Here is a 25,995-nt window from a genome sequence, read left to right as displayed (position 1 = left end):
ATTTGCTCTCAAGCAGGGCCCATGACCTTGCTTTTATAAATATTTTGACATCTAAATATTTTAATTTTGTATAATTGGTTTCTTTTGAAATCTTGTGCATTTTCTTCTTAAAATATATTCTGAGGAGTCCAGAGGTGTGATCAGAGTACTTGAAAGAGTTCCTGACACATACAAATGTTTAGGAATCCCTCCTTTAAAGAGTTCCATGGAAACATATAGAACAAACAAAACCTCTTTTCACATGAGACAAGGACCGAGGAGGTGAGTCAGAAAAGGACAATAGAGAGGAGAGAGGGAAGTTGTATTGGGCATAGATAGATGTTTACTTTCTCTACCTAAGGCAAGGGAATTATGCTAAGGGCTTAAAAGGGAAGGGGGGGGGGGGGGCGCGGGGTGGAGAGTTCTATGGCATGAATCACTCCCTCTAGATTAACCTTGTCATTGGCCTTGTCCCAGATACCAAGTGCACAATCTGCTGCTGACTTCAATTTTTCCTTTATTTGTTTTGGTGTACACATACTTACATGCAATTGGATTTTGATTAGAGGGCTGGGGGAGATTGAATGAATAAGTAGAGAAGATCATTTCTTGAAAGTGTTTACAAATCCCTCCTTTTTGGCTTACCAAGGAATTAGGGAATTAAATCTAACAGAGCAGAAACTGACAAAACTCCTTCCACTGTTGTTAGGAGTCTGCATGCTTAGCTGTCCTTGGCAATATCATAATTTTTGATTGACATCTCATTACCTTTAGCTATTTGGAATGAGGACACAATAATATATTCCTTGACTATTTAGTGCCAACCAAAACAATAGACCTTAGAAAGGCAGTCAGCAATGGATTATGTGACTGTGATGAAGGGTCAGCTTTCTGTTCTTAACAGGATTAGTCCTTCACAATTAAAAATTACATCCTTGCCAAAGGAAGAGGGGAAGCACCCACTGATCCTCAGATCTGACCCAACATTTCGAATGTTGTTTGAATGTTGAATGTACAATTTCATCCACAAACTCCCTGGCCCTCCCCCACCCGCCTCTGTCCTCAGGAGGATCTAAGGAGTAGACTATAGAAATTCTGTTAGGAAAAAAGGTAGCTGTAAGACCAGTAGAATGGAATGAGTTAGAAAGTCTAAGAATGTCTCTCCTCCCATCTCTTCCCTGGAGGGTGGAGGAACAATGAGCAGTGTTGTGTTCTTCCATCATTTTCTCTCTACGCTCTGGTGGCCATGTGAGGGGAAGAATCTTTCCTCCCTCCTTTCTGTCATCTACCTTAGGTTCTCTCTCTGTTGCTCTGACTGCCAAGGACAGAAAACAAATAGCAAACCCCCCTCCCCCTTTTTATGGGGGAGGTTGGGTGGCCTCATGCCAAGGTGTAACAGGACCCAGGAATGTGTCCATGTATGTTGGCATGTCTGTGGCTGATCATCCTAGTGAGTGGGAAAAAAAAAAGTAGGTGTTGAGTTTTTAAAAAGAGTTATTTTGCTAATAATCTGGTGCTTATGCATTTGTATCTTTCAGATTAGTGCTAAGAATTACAGTCTTCATTTATGTGTCATTTTGATTGGTGTGTGGATTTTGATTTTTTCCCTAAAGTCCATGTATTTTCAAATCCTTTTAAAATGCCTTTTTCCCTCTCTTGTGAGCAAAGTTATCTGTTTATGAGATGGGGTTCAGGCCGACAACAGATTGTTCACTTGCTCACAAAAGACCCCACAAGGAAGTCAGTGATGCCCCCAAATCACTTCCCAAAAGAGAGATGCTAAGAGTATCCATTGATCATTGTCATATCTACACACCATACTGTAGGACAGCATGTACGTGTACACATCTCTTAGTTCTCCAGGCCTAGAATGATTTCACACCTCTTCTCCTCCTAGTAGACTTTCTGGTCTTCTTCAAAGTTCTTCTCAAGCATGATCATCTACATAAGGTTTTTCCTGTTCCATCCCCCCCACCTGCTAATGTGCTTCTCATCCCAATTACCTTACATTTATCCTTTGTAAACTCGTAACATGTATGTGTTGTCTCCCTTCAATAGATATGTGATTTGAGGGAAGGAATGGTTCCATTTTTTTGTCTTTTTAACCCTAGAGCTTGGTACAATGGCTGGCAAATAATTGCTTAATAAATGCTTATTAATTGGTTGATATAAACAAATGATGATCAGTAGCATCATCTTTGAAAATAAAGGACACTGAAATAGTCATTCTTCCTCAAAACCATATAGATATAGAAAGTTAAATAGTACAGTAATATGATTTGTTTTTTTAAAAAGACACATATTCTAGAATTTACACATCCAAATGAATGATATCCCCTTCAAAGTATTTATTTAAGGAGGATATAAAACTATATTGACAATGTATGGCTCAAGGTATTTTTTTTCCAATTCTCCTTTTGGAATTGCCTTCTGAGTCTATGGCACATCTTTTCAGATATCCTTGATGGTAGCAAAGATTTTGAAGATGGATTTGACTTTTGGAAATAGTACGAAGTCACTTGGAATCAAATCAGTTGAATCAGATGATTGAGAAATCTGAGTAATACTGGTTGGGGTCAACTCATATAGTCTATTTTGATGAAATCTATTAGTGGTCAGCTAGGTGGCACAATGGATAGAGCACTGGACTTGAAATTAGAGAGACTCATCTTCATGAGTTCAAATCTGACCTGGATACTTACTAACTGTGTGACCCTGGGCAAGTCACATACCCCTATTGACCTCAGTTTCCTCATCTTTAAAATGAACTGGAGAAAAAAATGGCAAACCATTCCAGTATCCCTACCAAGAAACCCACCAATGGAGTCATGAAGCGTTAGACATGACTGAAAAATGACTGAGCAACAAATTAGTGGCCAGAAGTAAACAAAAATATATTTGAATTTCCACCAATATGTTTAAATTTAATACAACTCGAAACAGAAAGGCAGGCTCAGCCAACACTTCGTTTTACCAGGCTTGTAACTAACTGAGGGATTCTTTAGCTCACAGTGTTCATTTTCATAACAGAAGCTTAAACTAAACCCTGATTAGTCAATTTCCTGATTGTTTTTCTTTGTTATTCCCTATTATTATTTGGTTAATTAAAAAGAAAAAAGAACTCAAAGTACATTAATGGTTTTATCTCATTTTATCTTCACAATAATTCAAAAAGTTCCAAAACCAGTACCAACACCTATGTACATAGAAAAGCTGAAAAACAAAGATGTAGAGTGATTTTACCAAGGTCATACAGCAAGTCGGGGGCAGAGAAGAATCTACTTATAATTATCTGCTTTTTCTTCATCTATAAAAAGGGAGTTGACGGGGAATAAAGTCTCAATTCTCTTGATACCCTTGAATCAAGGTAACCAGACAACTCAGTAAAATCACTAAAGTTAATAATTTTTTTGATTATTGTTAGCTCTGGAGAACATTTTAGAAATATCTTTGCTGTTGGTTAGAGCAATGTTGACGAACTCAAGGACAACTGGGGCTTGGTCCAATGTGGTGACATGAGAGGGTACTATCTCCCCTTACTGCAGAGTGGGCTGCCAGACTCCCTCAATCACCTAATGGTACCCACCACCAGCTACCTAACCCAACCCCATCAGGCTCCTGTAACCTTCATGCTCTAGTGATGGCACTGCTTTCTGGAGTTAGAGTATGTCACTTGGCTTGGGCATTTGGAATTAGTTTGGGAGGAAACAGAGGAATTAACAGGCATAAGGCTGTCAACAGTTCCTGACAACCCACCCCCAAGCACACACACTTATTTGTTAAACGTGACATAGTATTATTTGTATTGAATCAATGCTGTTTGGGAAGTAAATGTTTTTGCAGTATAAACTTAAAGTGGCTTGCCCTTAGCTGGAACCCAATGGCCTACTCTAGTTTTGGGGAAAAGATGCGTAGTGAAGAGACATGTACAATACATGGGTTACTAGAAAGGGGATACTCATTCTCATCAGTGAAAGTCAATGTTCTCATAGGTTATAGACAGATCTTGTAGGCTTTAGATCATCTTGTCATATATACATATATATATAATATACATATGTATTTAAGAAATGGGGAAACTAAGGCACAAAGTGGGGACTATACTTGCCTAATGTTATACTGCTAGTTTGGGCTAGTAACTGGACTAAGTCTTGGGACAACTGGATTTTAATCTTAGCTCTGTCACTGTCATTATCCTAGCCCCAAATAAATGTCCTTGTGAATCAACTGTTGAAGGCTGCCTTGTCTTTAGTTGTTTTTGTGTCTGAATTGTAAGCAGGACCAGGGCCTTGAACATAGGAGATATGCATTAAGTATTTGTTTGCTGAATGAAAGTGGATGAATGATCAAGTATTGTGTAGGCAGATGGCTATTTCTTGCAGAGTTTGAAAAGAGTCTGCAATAAAGAATTTCTTCTATTAGGAGAAAAGAAATTGAAGTTGGCAAGAGAAGTATCTATTCTTAATTGCTCATTGTCATAGAGCATCTAATGGATTGACCATTGCTGGACAAAAGTGACCCTGAGCTTTCAAAGTCTTTGCTGGCACAGTGCAAGGTCTTCTAAGTCCCACCAAGCTGAATGGGCTTCAAGCATGGGCCCAGTTGTAATGAGAGGGACCATCTGATTAAACATTCTAAAATCTCTGGGGTACATAGGACCTATAGAATTCATTAAGCTTCAAAGCAGGACTTAATTTAAACTATCCCATTTGGAAAGGTATGTCTTTTAGCTTTATCAGCCTCCAGGGAAAGAGACTCTCCAGTCTCACTGCCATTGCTACATAATCAGTTACAGTCCAAGGCAGTATGTGAGTCCATTGAAAGAGTGCTGGGTAGGGAGAAGGAAAATTTTATGTTTAAATTAGAAAAGAAAAATGTAGAAGTGAGGGGGCAAGGAAATAGGTAGGACTGCAAGAAAAAAAGAAGGGAAGTATAGAAGGGAAAGAAGAGAAAGGGAGAAGGTGAGAGAAGAGGAAAGAGGAGAATAGCAGGGAGGGAGGAAAGAAAGAAGGGGATAGGGGAAAAGTTGCTGAATCATAATAAAGTTCATTCTATGCTGACCAGAGACTTATTGCTGCAATCCCCGGACTTCCAGACCACCATACTTACTTTCCTATATTTTAAGTTCATAGTTGCATTCTATACTCCCACCCTCTAAGTACCCTGGTATCCGTTTCCTCATTCTCCTCAACTCCCATGACTTTGCCCTCCAACGTAGCCCAACCAAACACAGCACCGGTCATACTGTAGATCTAAACTAGTGAATTTTCCCCAAGTGCCGAAGTTCCTATTTATAGTCTGACATTAGTGTTACTTAGTACTTTTAACACTTCAAAATCTTTTTCATTTGTTCACTCATTTGTGTTTACAGTAGCTCTCGGTGATAAGTTCTTGCCAGATTATTGGAGTGTGATAAAGAAAATGAAAACAAATGGTATTTTAAAATACTCATGAATTTTTATTTGTAGTAATGGGAAGAAACACCCTCAATAAGTAGACTCACTAAAAAACAAAGAAAAATATTACAATTGTGATTGGTCCTTGGATATGTCTATGAGCCTACTTTAGCCATTAGGAGAAGTTGGGATGGGCCACGGGGTGGGGGAAGCAGGGAGTAAAAATTTAGGATTGTACAGCAAGTCCATACAATCAGAAATTTAGAACTGTCCTAGCACAACCCTATCATTTTACAAATGAAAAGACAAGTGGTTTGCCTGAGGCCACAGAGATCCTAAATGGGGCATAAGTTTTATTTATAATAGCTGGTATTTATATAACCTTTTGAATTTTGAAAAGTGCTCTACAATAGTATCATATTTTATCCTAACAACAACCCTGGAAAGCAGGTGAGTGTTAATATTCTCATTTTACAGATGAAGAAACAGAAGTAGAGGTTAACTTGCCCAGGATCACACACGTTGTGTCTGAGGCTAGAGTAGAACTCAGGTCTTTCCATCTCCAAGTCCAGTGTTCTATTTACTGTACCACCTAGCTTTCTCTCAACTCCATTCCTCTTCCCACTAAACTTGCCTCTTAGTTGGTGATAAGCAGCCAGAGTAAAGATGAGAAGGGTCTAATGTAGCTCTAGCTTGTTAGCCTGGGCCACGAGATTGAGTTCTGCAATGTGCAGATGAATCATGTGGCTGTTCACTGAGAGATGAACTGGTTGAAAGTTCTAGCTGTTAGAATTTGTTTCAGGCCCTATTAGATGTGGTCATGTTACCAATGAGGTCAGAATATGGAGACCTCTGGATAAATCCAGGATGGTGCTGAGGACTGAAACCTGGGAACTCAGATCAAGAAGAACATTTTCCTTTTAATAATTGCGTTAGCAATGGAGCAGATAGGTTTTTCTAGACCATGGTCATTGGGTCATCACTTACTTGTCCATCCTCTCGTGGAGATATTAATGAGAAGTGAGTTATCCCAAAAAGCAATCAAAGGACCTGGTTAATTAGAACACTGGATAATCAATTGAATTATTGAGAGTTGACTTCCTCTCATGGTGAACTAGTTTTTTTCTACATTTTAAATTACACGTAATAATATAAAATAGCAAAATGAGCTCTGCTCTCTTGGAAAGTGATATGATACAGGTATTTAGAAAATAATATTTTAGTTGATAGTTTTATAGTAAAGAAGTATCCTCCTAGACTCTTAGAGCATAAGGCATGGATAAATCATAAGGACAGCAGGAATCCCCATAGATTCTCCATGATCTAACAGTTATCTCTGATTAAGACTGATTGCAATTCTGATAGTGCAGAATCAAACCTCTAAATGAGAGATAGATGTACTTATTTTGAGTACAAATGAGTCCTCCTCCTCTCCGACTCTGGAATGGGCTGCGGTTCAGGTCTCCAATGCATGTCCAGTGTTTCTTGTAGTATCTTTGGGAAACACACCATTTGGCATGATCATAGTTGGAACTAAAAGTAGAATGTCCTGGGATTCTAATTCCTTTGATGTTATAGACATGGTATGAAAGAGAACAATTTGATGGAAGTTTCGGGTGCCAAGTTTGTACAAGCAAATTGGTTTCCAAGTGTTGAGCCATCCAAGCCACGTAGATATCTATGAGTTAGAAGAAGAAAGAAAAATGAAATTGGTATTTCTGACCTTAGATAATAGCCTCAGGGATAATTTCATAGACTGAAAATAAAGAATGGTATATATTTTCCCAACATTCCTCTCCCTGGGATGCAGTTCACATAATGTTCAGTGTCACAAAAACATGACATGTTCAGTCATATCATAAAAAAAAAAAAATGGAGAGGAAGGCACAGACCCAGTTCCAAAAAGATTTTTGGAAGTAATCATAGGTAGCATTTATATAGCGTTCTAAGTTTTGCCAAGTGCCTTACAAATATTATCTCATTTTCTCCTTATAATGACCCAGGGAAATAGGTGCTATTGTTATCCTTGCTTTATAGATGAGGAAACTGAAGCAGACAAGTTAAATGACTTGCCCAGGGTCACACAACTAGTAAGGGTCTGAGGCTGGATTTGAACTCATGTCTTCCTCACTCAAGTTCTAGGATTTTCTCCACTTTGGCACCTAATTGCCTCTGTACCACCTTGAGAGTAGTCATTAGGCAATAGACTGCTTGTGGGGAAAGAGAATAAATATTCTAATAAGGTAAAACAAGTTTGCCTATTCCTTTCTGATCTCTGTTTTTTAAAATTATAAGCTCTCTTCAGTTCTCAGCACAGATGCCATCTCCTGTCTGTTAGTCAGTCAACTAGCATTTTTAAAGCACCTACTATGTGAAGGCACAAGGTCTTTCCTCATTCTTCAGATTGCTTGTGTCCTACTTCCTCATTGAAGTATTTTTGTATTTCTTTTGTAGTTCATATTAGAAGTATTAGAAATACATTGTATTTCTCTTGTTTCTATTTTGTCTTGTTTCTATTTTATACGTACGTGTTGGAGTTCGCCAATAGAATAGAAACTTTTTGAGGACATGGGCTGTTTCATTTTCTGTCTTTACATCTCTAGCACTTGCTAACATGCTTTGCACATAGCAGTAACTTCATAAATGCTAACTGAACTGTGCCAGCATAGTGAGTCTGGGACATGGATCGATATCATAATACAAACCAAATGATTCCAAAGTAGCCCAAGAGGATACTGAAATCTTTTGCTCCAGATAAAAGTCTTCCAGTGAGGAGATTCCATTCCAGTCCTCCAAAGTACAAGCCCTTGGTCCCCTTCCCTCTCTTTTCCCTACTCATTGATTCCCTCACCTTAGCAGCTTAGTACAAAATCTCCTCTGCCCCAACCCAAATGAGTCTAACCCACCAAAGCTAGTATGTATCCTTACATGCTCATTTTTCTTACCATCAACAAAATAAGGTGATTTTGCAAAGTGGAGGAAGTTTTGGCCTTGGAGAGACTGAAGTCTGGCTAGGCGCCTGCGAGGGATCCTGGGGAGTGGGGAGCCGGCACACAGTGTGGGCAAATAGGTGAGCTCCGGATGAAAGGTGGCAGGGATGGAGCAGCTGTAGATATTTGGAATGCAGCTTAATAGCTGGGAATCTGGGGATGGGAACAGACAAAAAAAAGAAAACAACCCCAAACTGGCATGAGTTAAGAGGCATAGATCGTGTCATGAATTTTAAAACGCCAGCTTATTTGTCTTTTTCTTTTCTCTGTCCTCCTTTTCTCAGTAGCCATCAGATGGAATTCTTTAGTCCAATTAAAGAATTGATTATTTTTGGTGAGACTAATTGAGCCTAAACGATACAGAAGAGAGATTGATTGGAAGCCAATGTCAGTGAGGGAAATTTAAGAATATAACATTTAGATCTCGGAGGGAACTTTTAGTTAGTTATCGCTGTTCCTTCTTGTCTGACTCTTCATGATCCCATTTGGGGTTTTCTTGGCAAAAATATTTCTTGGCAAAGATACTGGACTGGTTTGCCATTTCCTACCCCAGCTCATTTGACAGTGAGGAAACCGAGACAAATAGGGTTGCCCAGGGTCACACAGCTAGTAAATGTATGAGGTGGGATTTGAACTCAGGTTTTCTTGACTCCAAGATGGGCACTCTACCTAGCTGTCAGGAAGGAGCTTAGAGATCAACTCGTCATACTTTCTCCTTTTACAGTTATGGAAACTGAGGTCCTCAAAGGTTAATGGACTTGTCCAAAAGGCCAAACTAAAATTTAAATCCAGTTTTTCTCCAGATCCAGTGCTCTTTGCATTGTAACACTTGTAAGCAGAATATGTGACTTGGAGTCATAAAGACCTGGGTATATATCCTGCCTCAGGCATTTCTGGCTACAGGACCATGGATAACTCACATGAGTTTGCTTATCTGTAAAATGGTCAGGATACTGACATCAAATGAGATAATAAATGTAAAGTAATTTGTAACCATTAAAGTGAAATACAAATGCCAGTGGTTATTATTGTAGGAGAGATAGTCTAATCCTGTTCATCCATCTGACCTCTCAGGATAAGTCTCTTCTCACTTTCTGTTTCTGTTATGTTAATTAACAGGAGGAGACAAGGGAATGACAAGCTTTAATCATGACTGCTATATTACTGCAGGAATCACTGTAGCATCAGCTACAGAAATTTAAAAATTCAGAAAACTCCAAGGGAGTAAAATCCTGACATTCTGAGTCCATAGAATTAAAGCCGCCAGGTTTTTAGAATTCCTCTCTTTTTCCAGATGAGAGAACAGAAACCAAACAGGTAAAATTACTTGTCCAGAGTTACACCCCACAATGGATGGAACAAGTGGGATCTGAACCTGGTGTTTGTGACTCTAAATCCAACAGTCTATCTATGGTACCCTGCTGCATCTCCCATGAAACACACTGCATTGCTCCGCAGAGCTCCTACTGGGGGGTGGGCTGAGGGAGATGAAAAGGGAGAGAGAGAGATAGAGACAGAGAGAAAGAGACACAGAAAGAGACAGAAATGGAGACAGAGACAGAGAGGGAGACAGAGTCAGAGACAGACACAGAGAGATGGAGAGAGGAGGAGGAGGAAGAGGGGGAGAGAGAGAGAGAGAGAGAAAAAGAGAGAGAGAGAGAGATGAAGGCAGAGAGACAAACAAACACAGAGAGACAGAGACACAGACAGAGAGAAAGAGGGAACGGGGCAGAGGGGAGGGAGAAAGACAGACTGACAGAGTGGGAGGGGAAGGAGAAAGAGAGAGACACAAAGAGAAACAGAGAGAGACAGAGACAAAGAGAAAGAGATGGGGGATAGAGAGAGACAGAGTGTGAGAGAGAGAGAGAGAGAAGTAGACAGACTCAGATGTAGAGACAGTAACAGAGAGACAGAGAGAAATAGAAGGAGATATAAAGAGAGAGGAAGGGATAAGGAAGGAATAGGGAAGGAGAAAGAGAGGGGAGAGATGTAGAAAGAGAGAGAGAGAGATGACAGAGACATGATGGAAATCGATGATAGAGATGGTAGAAATAGATGATGGATAGATAGTAAATAGGTAGATACAGAATGATTTTCCTTAGATGTCTTTAAGGAGACATCTGGAACATCTATAATGGAGACTGCTGGTATATCATGACGGCTAAAAGAAAGATCACATTTTAAAAGTAAAAATGATCCTAGAAATAAAATAGTCCAACACCCTCATTTTATGGCTCTGTAAAGATACAAAAGAATCCATGATTTTGTCAATGTGGGGAACTCCCTGGTATGGAAACTCTTCCCAACAACATAGGTCACAGCCCATCAATGACTCAAAGGTGAGTCTGGAAGCACACAGGTATATAGTAGGCATGGTGTGCAGGGCTGGTGTGCTAGTCAGCTCACTCTAGCAGAACAGACCCATCGCCATATCCCTTTCTCTCAGAGAAGCGTAAGCCAACAGCGTACACTGTTTCCCTGAGACATGCCAGAAGGAATGCACTCCAAAGGTCTGGAAGCTCACCAGTCCCATGCAAGTAGAAATAAAATGATTTACCCAAAGTCTCACTATTAGTATAAGAAGCAGAATATGAGTGCCTAAGTCCAGCATCAGCACTCTGCCTAACATACTCAGCTGTTCCACTTTAAAGATAAGGAGATTAAACCTCTGAGGAGATTAAGCCTCTGAGAAGTCAGGTTATGTGTCTAATGTCACAATAATAACAACTAAACCTTTTAATGCTTTAATATTTACAGTGCATTTTGCATACAGTAGGATATTTGTTCCTCAAAAACAATCCCACAGAAGAGATACTCCAGATTTTATTCTCCCCATTTTACAGATGAAGAAACTGAGATTTAGACAGTTTAAGTGACTTCCCCAGGATGACATAGTAAAATAAGCATCTACCCTGTCTGTTACTATTCCCCATCCCCTTCTCAATGACCTTTTGTGTGAGTGGTCTTCCTCCATTAAAATGTAAGCTTCTGGAAAGCAGGGATCCCAGATTTCTTTCTGCTTATATTTATATTCCATTGTTTGGTACATTGTGCTCAGCAAATGCTTGTTGATTGACTGACTGAGGTGGGATTTGAACCCAGGTCTTTGTCTTTCAGGTCATTGCTCTTTTTGGGATTTTAGGCTTCTTCCAGGTCTAGTTCCTTTTCTAAGATATTAGGGGTACTACCATAGGCCTGTGTGCAGTAGTGACATTTTATTATGTATCCAACTCACTTTTCTCCTTTAAACTTCTCCCTTCTTCCCCCTGTCCCCCAAATATTGTTTTTCATTGTAGAAGCCAATCATAGATTCTACTTTCATTTTAGGATCCTTTAGTCAAAGGAAGGTAATACTTCCCAGTTATATTAACTTCTTAAAGAAGAAATTAGAACCTGAGTTTCCTAGGCAGGTCATATTTTCTTTTTCCTTTCTTTAGAGTTTGAGTGGTATAAGATTTCAAAGTTAATTTCCCCAGGAGAACATACTTGGACCAGTTGGGTGGAAACCTATCACAGAAAAGTTCCTTCTCCACATCAGAACCCACCATGCCCCATATTACCTATTTCTACAAATTGACTGTAGTTGTAAGTTATGCAGATACCAATTTGTCCATTTTTTTCCCCAGTAGATGGATATCTATAGCCTTCTTCAGGAAAAGGAGGAAACTGGGGAATTGTGTGAATCAGCCAGAATCCTTGTGATTTATCCCAAAGCAAGAAACCTGTCAAAGATAAGGTTAATAGAGATAAATTAGGAAACCCAAGTCCTCGCTCGCTGTGTTTCTGCCTTTGATGATCGCTCTGTCTCTACTTCTCTAGGTTTTTGTCTCTCTTTCTTTTAAAAAGACACCCCGAAGCTGTAAAACTCAAAGTTAATCATGGATCAGCTTTGTTTCAGCTTTTGGTTAATGGTTCATTGGGAAAATAAGCATTTCTTCCTCTCCACTGTTTGTCAAAAAAGAGCATGTGACATTTTTGCAGGTTTCATAAAAGACTCCATCCTTTAATTAATTTCCCTATAACTTAGACAGCTAGCCACCTCAGAGAAGGAAGGTGGCCAGCCTCTCAAAAAAGAGTTATAAAAGGATTCCCATGTTGAAACCACACGGAGGGTTTGTTTTGGCAGAAGGTAGTTTGCTAACTTGGAATTTGACCTCGTTAAGGAAAGGAAGCTTAAGCAAGTGTCTTCCCGGCCCAACTGCTTCCAAAAGTCTGAGAAAAAGCCAAAGGGAAATGTGTTTCCAAAGGAAAATTATATGAAAAAAAGGGTCCTAAGCAATTTATGTCTGTATATTTGTACCTAAAGATAATTAAACTCATGTGTGGGGTAGGAAGAGTTGCCCAATTGTGCCAAGACACAAAAGGAGGCACAAAAGGCAAATGGGGAACATTCACTCCATCCAAGTGAATTATCTACACATAAAATCTCTAGAAAGAAAATAAGAAAAATCCGAGAAGGAAGAATATGGATTGCTTTCCATAATCTTATGAGACATAAAGCTTTCCACAGAAGTGTGTAAAAGCCCTTCTGTGTTAATAAGCGCATGTCAGTGGTTTCTTTCATATGATTTGAACTATTACTCTCACAAGTAAATAGGTAAACAATCACAATGCATTCATGTTCACTTTAATAGAATAATGGAAGCCTGCCTACTTGTATAACAGTAACTCAATTTCAGAGGATGCACATTTGCAAGAGGAAAAAAGTAGATCAAGAAAACAACCTGGCTGGTGAAGGGTTTTGAGTCTGTCATCTGAGGATAGGTGGAAGCCATTGGAGATGTTTAGCCTCGGTGAGGGGACATGAAAGCTACCCTCAAATATGGGGAACTCTGCGATGTGGAAAAGAGATAAGACTTGTTCTTCTTGGTCCCAGAGGGTGGAATGAGGAGTTATGGGTAGAAGTTACAAAGAAGAAAATTTAGGTGCAGTGTTAGAAAAATCTTTCTAATAATTAGAATGTCCAAAGGTGGAATGAGCTGCTTCACGAGAGGAAAGGGTTCTCCCTCTTTGGGAGTCTTCAAGTAGACAATGGTTGGCTTCTTATTGGGTATGCTCTAGCAAGGATATCTTTTATGCATCATTTAGACTAGACAGCCCCTCAGGTCTCTTCCTTCTCTCAATTTCTGTGATTCTGTAGACTCTGAGTGGAAATAGACCAACTAAGGAAGACCACGTAGAGCAGCGGAAAGAGGGCTAGATTTGGAGATGGCTCTGCCATGGGCTGCCTGTCATTTTTCCTCGCTGAGCCTCAGTTTCTTTATTTGTAAAATGAAGAGTCAGAACGGTATGAATTCTGAGGCTCTTTATAGCTCTGAATCTCTCTTATGGCTTGTGTTCAAGTGGAAAATGTTTGGCCAGATGCCCAAATTAATATTGCATAATGAAGCTGGCTGCCTCCCAACATAAACCTCTCCCTTGATGGAATGTGCTGCCTTGCCCAGGCATCATCACCTCTTAGCACATATGTCATTGTACCTGGGGGTAGGGTCTCTTCATTTGACCACCTGCCTCACTTCCCTTCTTGCCACCCCTCCCCCCAAGAAGGCAGATGTTGCTTTATTCCCCCCACCCCCACCCCTAGAAGGCTTCTGGTTTTGAAATTGTTGGCATAGGTCTCTGAGTTCTCAGGGGGAAGATGTTCTATGAATCTCAAAGGGCAAATAAATAAGTAAGTTTGTGGGTGAGTTTCATCACTGACAGAAGACATAGACTCAGGGCTATTATCATACCTTTTGCATGCCCCTGCTTCCAGCTGTAATCCACAGAGCAAGGGACATTGTCGTTATATATCAGATAGGCAGTGCTGCTGTTCTGCAGAAAACGCATTATATTTTTTTAAAACAGTTAATCTTCCATGGCACAGTAGACAGCTTTGCTACCTTTGTGGTTTGGAATGCAGAGTTTTCCTGAACACTCTAGAGATTCCATCTTTGCCCTTAACAGGCAGTTTGTGTAGCAATAAGAGCTTTTTACAGCCTCTAGAGAAAGCCAAAAGGAGTCATCCTGCCTCTGCCCTGCCATGACCTGGTTATAGTTGAGGGTGAAAGCTTGGGGCAGTGAGGGCAGTGCCCAGCTTTGAGTCAATCCATAACCAAGCATTCATGGAATGCTTAAGTGCCAGGGTGGGAAAGGAAAAGCAAAAATAGTCCCTGCCCTTAATCAATCAATAATCAATCATTCAATAAACATTTATAAAATGCCTACTATGTGACAAACACTGTGCTAAATGCTTTACAAATATTTCATTTGGTTCTCATAACAATCCTGAGAGTTAAGGGCAATTATGATCCCTATTTACAGCTGAGGAAACTGAGACAGTGGTTCAGTAACTTGTTCATGGTCTCACTGCTAGTAAGCATCTGAGGTCAGATTTGAACTCAGGTCTTTCTGATTCCAGAACCAGAAATCTGCTATTACTGTTGTTGTCTTTGGTGTCATTGCTGGTTGTTGTTATTTTAATAGGCAGAAATAAGGAGGGAGAGCATTTCAGGCATGGGAGACAGCCAGTGCAAAGACATGGAGATGGGAAATTGAGCCTTGTATATAATGAACAGAACTAGGTTGTTATCAAAGTATTCAGATCTGGCCTTAGCCCCTTACTAGTTGTGTGACCATAGGTGAGTCACTTAACTTTTTTTCAACCTCAGTTTCCTCATTTGTAAGAAATGGTACTCATAATAGCACATGCTTCAGGTTATTGTGAGGATAAAATGAGATAATATACGGAAAGCACTGTGCTCTGTAAATGCTAGATCTTATTTTGATGGTTATAATTGTTACCAAGCAGTTAGACTGCTTTATACCATGAGAAGTGAGGGAGGGATTTTTCCTCTCACTCTTCTCTTGTTTCTGTTTTTGTTTTGTTTTGTTTGAGATTCAGATTTGTTATTGAGCAATCAGAACATACAATAAAATCAAGGCTAAATATTTGTTCAGGAAACAAAACAGGAAGAACCAGTGAGGATGATGCCCAGGCTTCTTCCAGTGATAATGTAGGCATGCTATGAATAGAGCTTGGAGCTAATCATCGATACATCATTACTTCTCCACAACTGCTTGATCTGAGCTATAATGTGCAACCATATTAGCCCTTGTCCTTTCTCTGTTGTGACCTTAGGGAGCTGCACTGGTCCTTTCTCCCTCTGTATTGAATGGGTAATCCTCATTAGGTATTCCTTTCAACCAATTCAGTTCTGCAAACATCAATCAAAATGTCTATGGTTCAGTCCAGCTCAATTGAATCCAATCCAACCCAATCCAAGCCAATCCAAATTCCATAAGCACTTATTAGACATCTACTAGGAGCCCAGCACTGTGCTGAAGATACAGAATAAGTACAAAAAGTAGTTCTTGCTCTCAAGGACCTTACATTTTACTGGAAGAGTTGAGATTTGTCACACATAAATGGTTAAGTTTACCATATGAGAAGGGAAAAAGCACATACAATAAGTATGGAGGAAAGGAAATGATTACAGCTGTAGAAGTTGAAGGGACCTTAGAAACCATCAAGTCAATCTCACTTTACAGATGAGGAAACTGAGAAGGACTTAGGTAACTTGCCTAGGGTCACAAAGTTATTAAGTGTCTGAAGTAGTATTTAAATACAGTTCTTTCTGACCTTAAAAACAGCACTCTATCCATCATCTAGCTGCCTCTATAGTGAATTTTCTACCCTCCGTGAGACTCAATGACATGATGCCTGATTTAGGAGACCATTGCCTTATCCATTTCCTGCAGGAAGTCGAAGTGTTCAGAGCACTGTGTTAGGGGCTGGTAGGTGGTAAGGGGAATAGTCCTTGCCTTACTGTAGGTTATAATTCAATAGTAGGACAAGACTAGTAGAGTAACTAGATAGCTAAATGATGTGGTAAATGCATTAGAGAAGTCTTACAAAAGACTTTGTAGTGTAGCGGCGTCATCCCAGGGAGGATGAAGAGCCATTCCAAAGCCCATACCCATACCTGCTCCCTGGGGTGACCCTGCCCGGGATGATTCCCATGGATTCCCCATGAGATAGCCTTGCTAAATGGGATTGTTTCAGGAAGGATGGTGACTGTCTTCAGGAAATTGAGCTTTTAGAGACAGGTAAAAATTCAACTGGCAAAATAAGAAAGAGAGAATTTTTTTTTTGCATCGTATTAGGAGATCATTGCAGTCATCCAGGGAATGGTAAGGAGGGTGGCGGCTGTCAATATAGATACTGGATGGAACACCACCCCATAGAGCATTTCCCATTGAGATGGAAGCTTTTCTCCTAAACTCTCTCTTCAGCTCATTTTTCATTGGCTTATCACCTTTTTTAGCTTGATATTTTCCTGCCTGGAAAAACAGTGAAATTGTATGCATAACATTTCATTTCCTTGCGTGAATCTTCCCATTAAATAAATACCACCGCATTCTCAAAACATCCAGGGGAGTCTCTAAGGCCAAGTTCGTGAGCCCGTGATTCTGAGGACCATTCCTTGCTATATTTCAGGGATTTTTATCTTATTTTTTTTATTCTGTTTTAAACAGCACCGAAGTTCAGGTAGGCACAAACGATGTGCTTTTAGATATGACTAACAAAGATAATTTCCATAAATCTTTCTTATGGGCAGCTCCCCATCTAATGACTCAAAGGAACAATGACTAAAAGCCTTGCTTTCATCTTGTGAAGTAGGGAGGCAGGAAGGATGCAATTGTCTCCCAATTCTACCAGAATGGTTTAATTTCTTTACAAAATCCAACTTCTCTCTTTCTTTAAGGTGGAGGATCTTCTCTTTTGTGTCATAGACCTCTTTGACACCCCTCTGATGAAAACTATGAAACTTTTCTCAGAATCATATTTTTAAATACAGAAATAAAATACAAAAAATTATAAAGGAAATCGATTTTATTAAAATACAGCTATCAAAATATTTTTAAAAGGTCACAGACCATAGGTTAAGAATCCCTGCTTTAGGGGATATCTCTCTTGACAAAATAGAATATAACAGAGGCTTGGGGGGGAGGGGGTTGTCTTCATAATAGAATATAAGCTTTTTGAGGAGAGGAACGATTTCATTTTTGTCTTTGTATCCCCAACATCTAGCAGCGTCTGACACATAGTAGATGTTTCACAAATGTTTATTCACTGATTGATTCACAAGCTGAGTTATTTCCTCCACAGTTATTTCTAATCCAATTAAATTCAATAAACATTTTTTTCTTAAGTAGAGGCAGCATTACACAGAAGGGCAGAGTGTTGGACTCAGTCAGGAAGACTGGGTTCATATCCCACCTTAGACACATTCCCTGTATAATCTTGGGTAAGCCACTTTCTGTTTTGGGCCTCAGTTTCTTTATCTGTAAAATAAGCTCCAAAGTCCCTTTTAGCTATAATTCTATGATCATGAGAACCAAAGATATGCCAGGCATTAGGATCACCATTACCACCACCACCATCATCATCATCACCAGTAGCCATTTCTCTAGATCTAATATTCTATGATCCTAAGGGCACATGATATGGCAAGCAATGGGATAGCTGCTGGGATCTACAGAAGCAAAAATGAGGTATTCTCCATCCTTCATGATGGCTCTATGTCTCCCTAGGATGGTCAGCTGGGTGGGAATGTGATGAATATAGTCAGGAAGTTACACGTGGTGTAGAAAGTCAAGAGACTTGGAATGAAGGGTCTTTCTTCTTATGGTTGATCTAAAGGCTTCACTCTAAGAGGAAGGATTCCACAAAGAAGGACTCAAGGTTTGGTATCCTAGACTCAAAGGGCTGTCCTGATGACAGGTGATCCTGAGGTGAACTGAGTAAACTCCCACAGAGCACGATGTCCCAGGTGAACAGGGATATTTTTTTAGTTGTATTTTCCTATAATCTGGGTCTTCCAGTCTGAGTCCAGCTCTATAGTTGTTATATCACATTTGTCTGTCATATAGAGTCGCTATATGTGTGTGTATTCATATATACATATACCCATACATATATACCTGTCTGTATCTATATATATAACCATTCTATATAATCCCTTTAACGTTTACAGAGTGCATTCCTCAAAATCTTATACAGCAGATAGTTTAAATATGATTACTCTCATTTTACAACTGAGGAAGCTTACTCTAACAAATGATGTGTCTTATGATTCATCCTGCTTGCCTAGCTTGTGAGGTCAGAGCCAAGCCTGAAGCCCACACCATCCAGATCCATTCTCTTTTCAAGACAAGTGACCAGCCTCCCGTGGAGGACATGCACATAATGGGTGGTACACAAACTTGAGATATAGAGAGAAGGCAGCTCAGAAACACTCGAATGCAGCAGCCAGGCTATTCTGTCACAACAAAGTCCTCCAGGTCTCCTTTCTCCCATCCTCCAAAACTTCTACAAAATCAAAATCATGAAGGCTAGTCTCAGACACTGTCACTGACTATCCCACTAATCTTTTCTCTTACATACACCTGGTACAGGACATCAGAGCGTGAGAAAGAAGCTGCTGCAACCAGGGTAACTGAATGAAGTCACCAACCTGCCTGCCTTGTTGTGATAACATAAAAATGGTGCTTACAAATCTGATGTGACAAATTCGGTCTCCAATTTGGTTCATCCATTTCTACATTTCATTAGCCCACTGCCTTGCCATACTAAAGATGCATAGTTAACAATAACTAGCATCGATGTAGTGCTTTAAGGTTTGCAAAATACTAATAATGAACATTTATATGCTTCTAATTATGTGTAAGGTGCAGTGCTAAGCACCTTATCATTATTATCTCCTTTTATCCTCATAAAAACCCTGGGAAGTAGATGTCATTATTGTCCTCATTTTTCAGATGAGGAAACTGATACAAAGGTTAAGCAACTGTCAGGATCACACAGCGAGTAAATGGCTGAGGTTGGATTTGAACTCAGGTCTTTCTGACTCCAGGCCCACTGTTCTAAATTCTATTCTGTCTCGCTTTATGTATTTTAACTGATTTGATCCTTAAAACAACCCTGGGAGGCAGGTGCTATTATTATCTCCATTTTACAGATAGGGAAATTGAGGCTAATAGAAGTTAAGTGACTTGCTCAGGTTCACACAGATAGCAGGTTTATGAGGCAGGATTCAAACTCACATTGTCCTGACTCCAAGTCCTGCACTCTATATACTGTGCCACACAGCTTCTATATAAGAGTGACCCTGAGATGGTTCATGAATGAGTCAGCCCATAGTGATCACCACTAATGAAAAAACAACCTATGGTTCATGTCTTATCAATGGAGGCTCGGTATTGTAGTTTATGTTTGTGTTCAAGGAGTATTTTTTTCTGTTTATACAAGGAAAAAAATATATCACATAGCAAACACAAAGTGAGTAGTAATAGCTTAGCCAGCAGACTGGCTTACTTAGAGAATTGTCTCAACTCGTGCAGAGGGACGCCATTGACAGAGTGCTGAATCTGACTAGAAGCTAGCCTCTCTATGCAGTATGACAACCTGGTCCGTAAGGCCTTGAATCAGCATGGCCTTGTCCCTTCTTGTCTTCTCTCTGGTTTTCAGAGGTTTGCATACAGCTGCCTAGTTTGTAGCTCTGACTTAAATTGATTTTGATGCTTAGACAAGCCAAGCTAGTCTCATGCTATTTCGTGTCATGTACTCTGCATTCTAGCCGAACTGGACTATTTCCTGCCCTCTGTTTTTTCCCTGTCCTCTCCCATTTCTGTGCCTTTACTGCTACTGCTTCCTGGGCTTAGAATGTGCCTCTACCTTGCTGAAATGATTCTCTTTTTACAAAAACCACCTCAACTCCCACTTGTACCTTGTACAAGTCCCTTGTACCTCTGGATCTATGGTCCTGTGACCCCAAATCTAGATCCTCCAGCTATTATATACCCTGTCCTATAGGACTCTTATGGGCTCCCCACCTCCTTTGCCAGAGAATAGATTGTAAGCCTTCTGAAGATCTGGTAGGATTTTATCTTCTATTTCCACCACCTGGCACAGTGCCTGGCCCATAAAAAAGCTGAATGAATGATCCCAAGCCCCAGGGGTACTTGCTTTGCTCTCTATTTCATCATCATCATTTTAGATCATGCCCAAGCTTGGCTTACCTTGGCTTCCCGTGCCTTGTAAAGCTGCTGTAATGTTCTTCCTAAGAAACTCTGGGTCATATTGACTAGACTCTTGCTTCGCTGCCAGCCTCTGGTGGTAGCATCCAGGTACATGTACTCTAACCCACTCCTTTCGCTTTTCTGTTTTCTATTCTGGGGTAACTTGTAAAAAACAAACCTGCAAAAGGAAAGGATCCAAGGGTCAACTCAGATGCCCCCTCCTCTATGATTCCTGCCTCCCCACAGTTAAAAATATTCTACCATTCTCAAATTTTCTTAGAGCATTTTGTTTGAATTCTTTCATTGGTGGAAGAAACAGGATGGAATAATGGATAGAAAGTTGGACTGTGAGTCAAGATAACTGGAGTTCAAATACAGCTGTAAATACCAATGGTATGACTCTGGGAAATAACTTACCCTCTCTTGGACTCAACTTTCCCTCCTGTAAACAGCACCTACTTCTCAGGGCTGCTTTGAGGGTCAACTTAGATACTTCACTTAAGTTTTCAGTCATGTCCGACTCTTTGTGACCCCATTTGGGGTTTTCTTGGCAAAGACACTGGAGTGGTTTGCCACTTTCTTTTCTAGCTCATTTTATAGAAATGAAAACTGAGGCAAACAGGGTTAAGTGACTTGCCCAGGGTCACACAACTAGTAAGTGTCTGAGGCCAGATTTGAACTCAGGAAGAGAAGTCTTCCTGATTCCAGGTTTGGAACTCTTCTTAACTACACCACCCTCCATAAACCTTAAGAGTTATATGTATTAGATATTATTATAATTACCATATGTCATACTTCACTGATAATATGTCAGTTAGTCCATCAATAAGCATTTATTAAGCACCTACTATTTCCAGGTCCTGTGCTAGGTACTTTATGAGGTTTTTTTTTCATTTGACCCTCACAACAACCCTGGGAGGTAGGTACTGATATGATTCTCATTTGATAGTTGAGGAAATTGAGGCAAAGAGATTAAGTGACTTATCCAGGGTCATCCAGTTAGGAAACATCTGAAGCCAGATTTGAACTCAGGTCTTCCTGACTCCAGGCCCAGCACTCTGTCTATAAAACTCTATTAAACAGGTGAACAAAATACCTGCCCTGCTCGGTGAGAGCTGATTTTTCAATTTTCAGTATGAGCATTTATACACTATAAACAGGGATTGATTTATTGTTTTATTGACTGCTTAGACTTTAGAAAGCGATTTAGAAAATATGAATAATTCATATTAAACTTTTAAAAATTGAATGTGTTTTCAGGGAGCCAGTTGCTAAACATTTGTCAGCATAGCTTTCAAAATACTTGAATAAACTATCAAGGTCAGGATAGCTAGGTGACACCATAGTGCATAGAGCACTGGGCTTTGAATCAGGGAGACTTATCTTTCTGAGTTTAAATTCTGCCTCAGACACTTACTACCTGTGTCACCCTGGGTAAGCCCCTTAGCCCTATTCCTGATCTGGAAAATGATCTGAGAACAAAATGTGAACCTCTCCAGTATCTTTGCCAAGAAAACCCCAAACGGGGTCACAGAGAGTCAGACACGATTGAAATGACTCAACAATAACAATATAAGTTCATTTTCTATAAGTTCACTGAAAACATCCTTAGTACCTCTCCAGTAGCAGACAAGTCAACAAGATTGAACAAGATTTAGACATGATTTTGATCTCCTTTTCTACATCTCTATATTTTGAAAGTTTTTCATTCCATGTAGTTTAGATGGCATCTCTGTTTGTGGTAGAGACATCCATTAAAAATATTCTCAACTTTTTATGGATCAGTGTCAAGCATTGGTCTACAGTGGACAACAGTTTGGTCTTCAGAAGTGCTCCCATTCTAGTGGAATTTATTTGCTGATTTATTTATTTATTTGCATAGTCACCAGGATATGATAATAGCTCATATTTATAAAATGATTTAAGGTTTTATATATATATGTATATACTATCTCATTGGATCATATTTGGTCAGGTTATGAATCTAAAATACAAATGAAGCATTACTTATTTAAAACCTTCTGACCAAAAGGGATAGAAATGAGCAATGTTCTCTCTAGATGCTAAGGTCTATTCTAGCAAAGGGGAGGGCAGACCTTCATGGTTTCTCTATAATTAATTTCATCAGAAGATATAAAATATGGCAGCATCCCCACCCTATGCCTACCATCTATCCCAACTCTCCTTCACACCCATATTACCAAATCCCTCTCACTCCCTGCTCTCTTCTAGAATTTCTTTCACATTGGCAATAATGTTCTTTTTTTGCTTCAGGCCCCAATCCCTGACTCTCTGTAGTATTCACCTTCCCCCTCTTCCTCAGCCATTCTGAGGTTAACTTGAGTGTATGATATATGCAGGAGTCCAATATGATATCTCTCTGTCTCCTGGCTTTTGCTATTTTCCCTTAACAAATTTCAGCTTCAGAATATGCAGAGCAAGGAAGGCCAGAAGGAAGATGCTTTTACCACACCCTCTCTCTTTAATACTTATGAGGGCCTTGTGAGGGCTGATGGCCTGAATATGCTTGTCTGTCCCCTGGAAAGGGGTCAGCACTTTGGCATGTAATTTTTTAAAAAATTAAATCTGATTTTTCCAATTAAAAAGGTTTTTATTTTTTCTCCCTACTGTCTCTCCCCTCCCTGAAAAAAAAAAGATAATCAACCTTTGTAACAAATACACATCATCGAACATTCTCAGACTGACCATGCCCTTAAATGTATCATATTCTGTATATTGAGTCTATCACCCCTCTGTCAGGAAGTGGGCAATATTTTTCAATGCTAGTCATCCAAAATCAGTAGTGGAACACAACTGGAAAGATTGTGTCTCCCCTTGTAAACTTGTCATTTCCTCCTCCCAGGAGGTGTGTGTGGGAAACTATGGGACCTAAGAGAAACATCCTTCTGACCTAATTCCAGTGGAACTGTACCTGAATATTGAGCTCCTTAGCAAATGAGAAAACTTACCCATGGATTTAGCATCAAGAATGTTTGACCTGGGTTCCATGATTTTTAAAATTTTTTGATAACTATTGAATATAATTGGTTTTCTTTGTAATCCTATGAATTTGATTTTATGTATTGAAAAACATTATTCTGAGAAGGACTCTTTAGGATTCTCCAGACTTCTAAAGGGATCTATGACACACAAAGTCTAAGAACCCCTAGTGCAGGTAAATCTCTGTCTCTCTATACCCTGCAAATTTGTCCAGAGTAGCCCAGACATACCCAAATGCTCAGATATTCCAACCACTTCAAGTTCTGTCCAGAAGCTCTGATTCCTATGCCTATAAAATGGAGTTTCCAAAAGACCCTTGTGAGTACAAAAGGAAAAAAGATTGCTTTTCGTTTTGGAAAGAATTTCTGAAACTCCTCACCCCCATGTTCCCCCAAAATAGAGCCTTTCCAGGGTAAACAGTTCAGTGGAAAGAATGCTAGGTTGGAGTCAGAACACTTGTTCCAAGGTCACATCATGCCTGTTAATCATGATCTATGCAACGGTAGGGAAATCAAATGTCCCCGGGGGCCAGGTTCCTCAAATATAAAATGCATAGCTTGGACACGATATCTAAGTTTCTTTTCTGCTCTAAATCCATGATATTGTGACCAATAATCTAGGGAGCTGGAAGTCTAATACCCTCCCATCCTCTTTCCCATGTTTTATTGGATTTGGGACCAACTGGTATTGAGGTCAGAGCAGCTGGGTGCTGGAGAAAAAAGAGGAGGAGACATGAAGTTTTCGTCCCCCAACTTGGATGCCTGCTGATTTCATTCCTGCAGTAAATGACATCCTTCTGTAGGCACATATATTGTCTAAGCAGACCTTTCTCTGAAAGGAAAGACTCTGAAAGCAGTCAGGATCTCTCCTAGCCCATGGGGATCTCATCCTTGGACACTTTGTCTATTGTGCGTTAAACCAAGGGAGGAAATTCTATGTTCTGGGAATTTTTTCCACCTTTTTTCACATTCATTTTTTGCCTGTGGAAATGAAAAAGGTGAATTTTACATTACTGTCACTTTGTATAAATCATAGGCAAGAATATGGGATAGTAAAAAAAATGACTGGACCAAGAGTCAAGACTGTGCCTACAGAGCTGGAAGCATCTTTAGGGGTCATCTAGTGCAACAATTCTAAATTTTAATTTGGTTTCTTTCCTGGATCCTTTTTGGCAGTCTGGTGAAGCCTAGGGACTCTTCAGAATCATGGTTTTAAATGTATGGAATATAATGTATAGAATGACAAAGAAAACCAATTATATAGTAATACAATTATCAAACTATTAAAAATAAATAAAATTCCTGGACACCAGATTAAAAATCTTTGTTTTAGTGCAACTCTAGGAGCTAGTGGAGTATCTGGAACAGTTGGTGCTTAATAAATGACGTTTGGATAATAATAATAATAGCTACTATTTAAATAAGGTTTTCAAGGTTACATTTTTGATATAATTATACGGGTTCAAATGTTACCTGTTTAACCTTGGACAAATCACATAATCTTTGTTGGCCTTAGTTCTTCATCTGTAAAAAATGAAAGGACTAGCCTCAATGTTTTCTAAGGTCCCTTTGAACTCTCAATCTATTATCCTTTGAACCATCAGCCTGTTTGCTCTCAATTAGAAAGAGTCAAAGAGTGATCAGAGTTTTCTGAGAACTTATGATGATTTTGCAATCTGAACTAAGCAATGCTATATCCTATCACCTTGAAACGTCATCTGATGTCAATGACATGCCATTCAGCTGCTGCGGCTGCTCTTACAGACCAAGGTTATTCAAATAGTGCACTAGGGAGTAGGCCATAATGTTGATTTTCCCTATTCTTCTTGGGAAAAGCCTATTTTCCATGTTAAGAGGAAAACTATTTTTCCCTACCTTCTTCGGACTCTTTGAATGGGAGCCTGGAAGAACCTTGGTGAGGAAGCAAGCAAAATCCTTGACATAACTATGTGAGCATCTATCTCATTACACTTCTCAGCCTCCTCTGAGAGGTGTAGACCAAGATCATAAGTTGTAGAGTTGGTCCTACATGAGATTGTCTGTGCCCAGGGGAAGCAGTTCTCTCTTATTCCCATCTATTCCTGTTCAGTGTACAAAAATATCACTGCAGGTGAACCCTCTGTCTTTTGGAGGGCAAGGTGGAAGATAGGAGAAAGAGGAGAGAATGGGCCCCAAAGATTCCACAGTCAGTCCTTTCATCTGTCAGCCCAGTGCATTTTATTTGCAAAAGCCAGACTATGAATTTTCTTTACCTACCAATCTACAGCGTCACCATCTTCATTTCTGCAAGAAATTTGAGCTGCCCCCACGGGCACACAGGAGCTCAGAAAGAGCACAGTGAAGCCCACGCCTAATAATCTCGCTGTCATTTTCTGTCTGCCTTCTCTAGGAAATGCCAGAAAGGACAACTTTGAAAAAGATGACTAGTTGTCTAAAAGGTATTTCTTCCGAGACCCATCAACTCCACTTTTTGATTCAGTTTCGTCACGCAGTCCAGGATCCCTGCCTTTTCAGAATGGGCTGGATCTGGGAGAATTCTATGGTCCCACCACAAATGCAGTCAAAGTG

The 25,995-nt window shown here is 39.8% G+C and overlaps 1 protein-coding gene across 1 annotated transcript; it reads right to left on the bottom strand.

The window, feature by feature from the left end:
- Window positions 1–512: 512 nt before the first annotated feature.
- On the bottom strand, window positions 513–25,995 carry DNASE2B (deoxyribonuclease 2 beta). The gene is made up of 6 exons (XM_072648868.1): window positions 25,684–25,995; window positions 20,429–20,606; window positions 14,098–14,179; window positions 11,926–12,087; window positions 8,321–8,518; window positions 513–7,053 (listed from the first exon to the last, which is right to left on the bottom strand). The coding sequence occupies exons 1-6, from the start codon at window positions 25,794–25,796 to the stop codon at window positions 6,716–6,718; spliced, it is 1,071 nt and encodes a 356-aa protein (XP_072504969.1). The 5' UTR covers window positions 25,797–25,995; the 3' UTR covers window positions 513–6,715.

The sequence above is a fragment of the Notamacropus eugenii genome, chromosome 2 (genome assembly GCF_028372415.1).
Source record: "Notamacropus eugenii isolate mMacEug1 chromosome 2, mMacEug1.pri_v2, whole genome shotgun sequence".
NCBI lineage: Eukaryota > Metazoa > Chordata > Mammalia > Diprotodontia > Macropodidae > Notamacropus > Notamacropus eugenii.
This window is presented reverse-complemented; position numbering and strand designations above follow the sequence as displayed.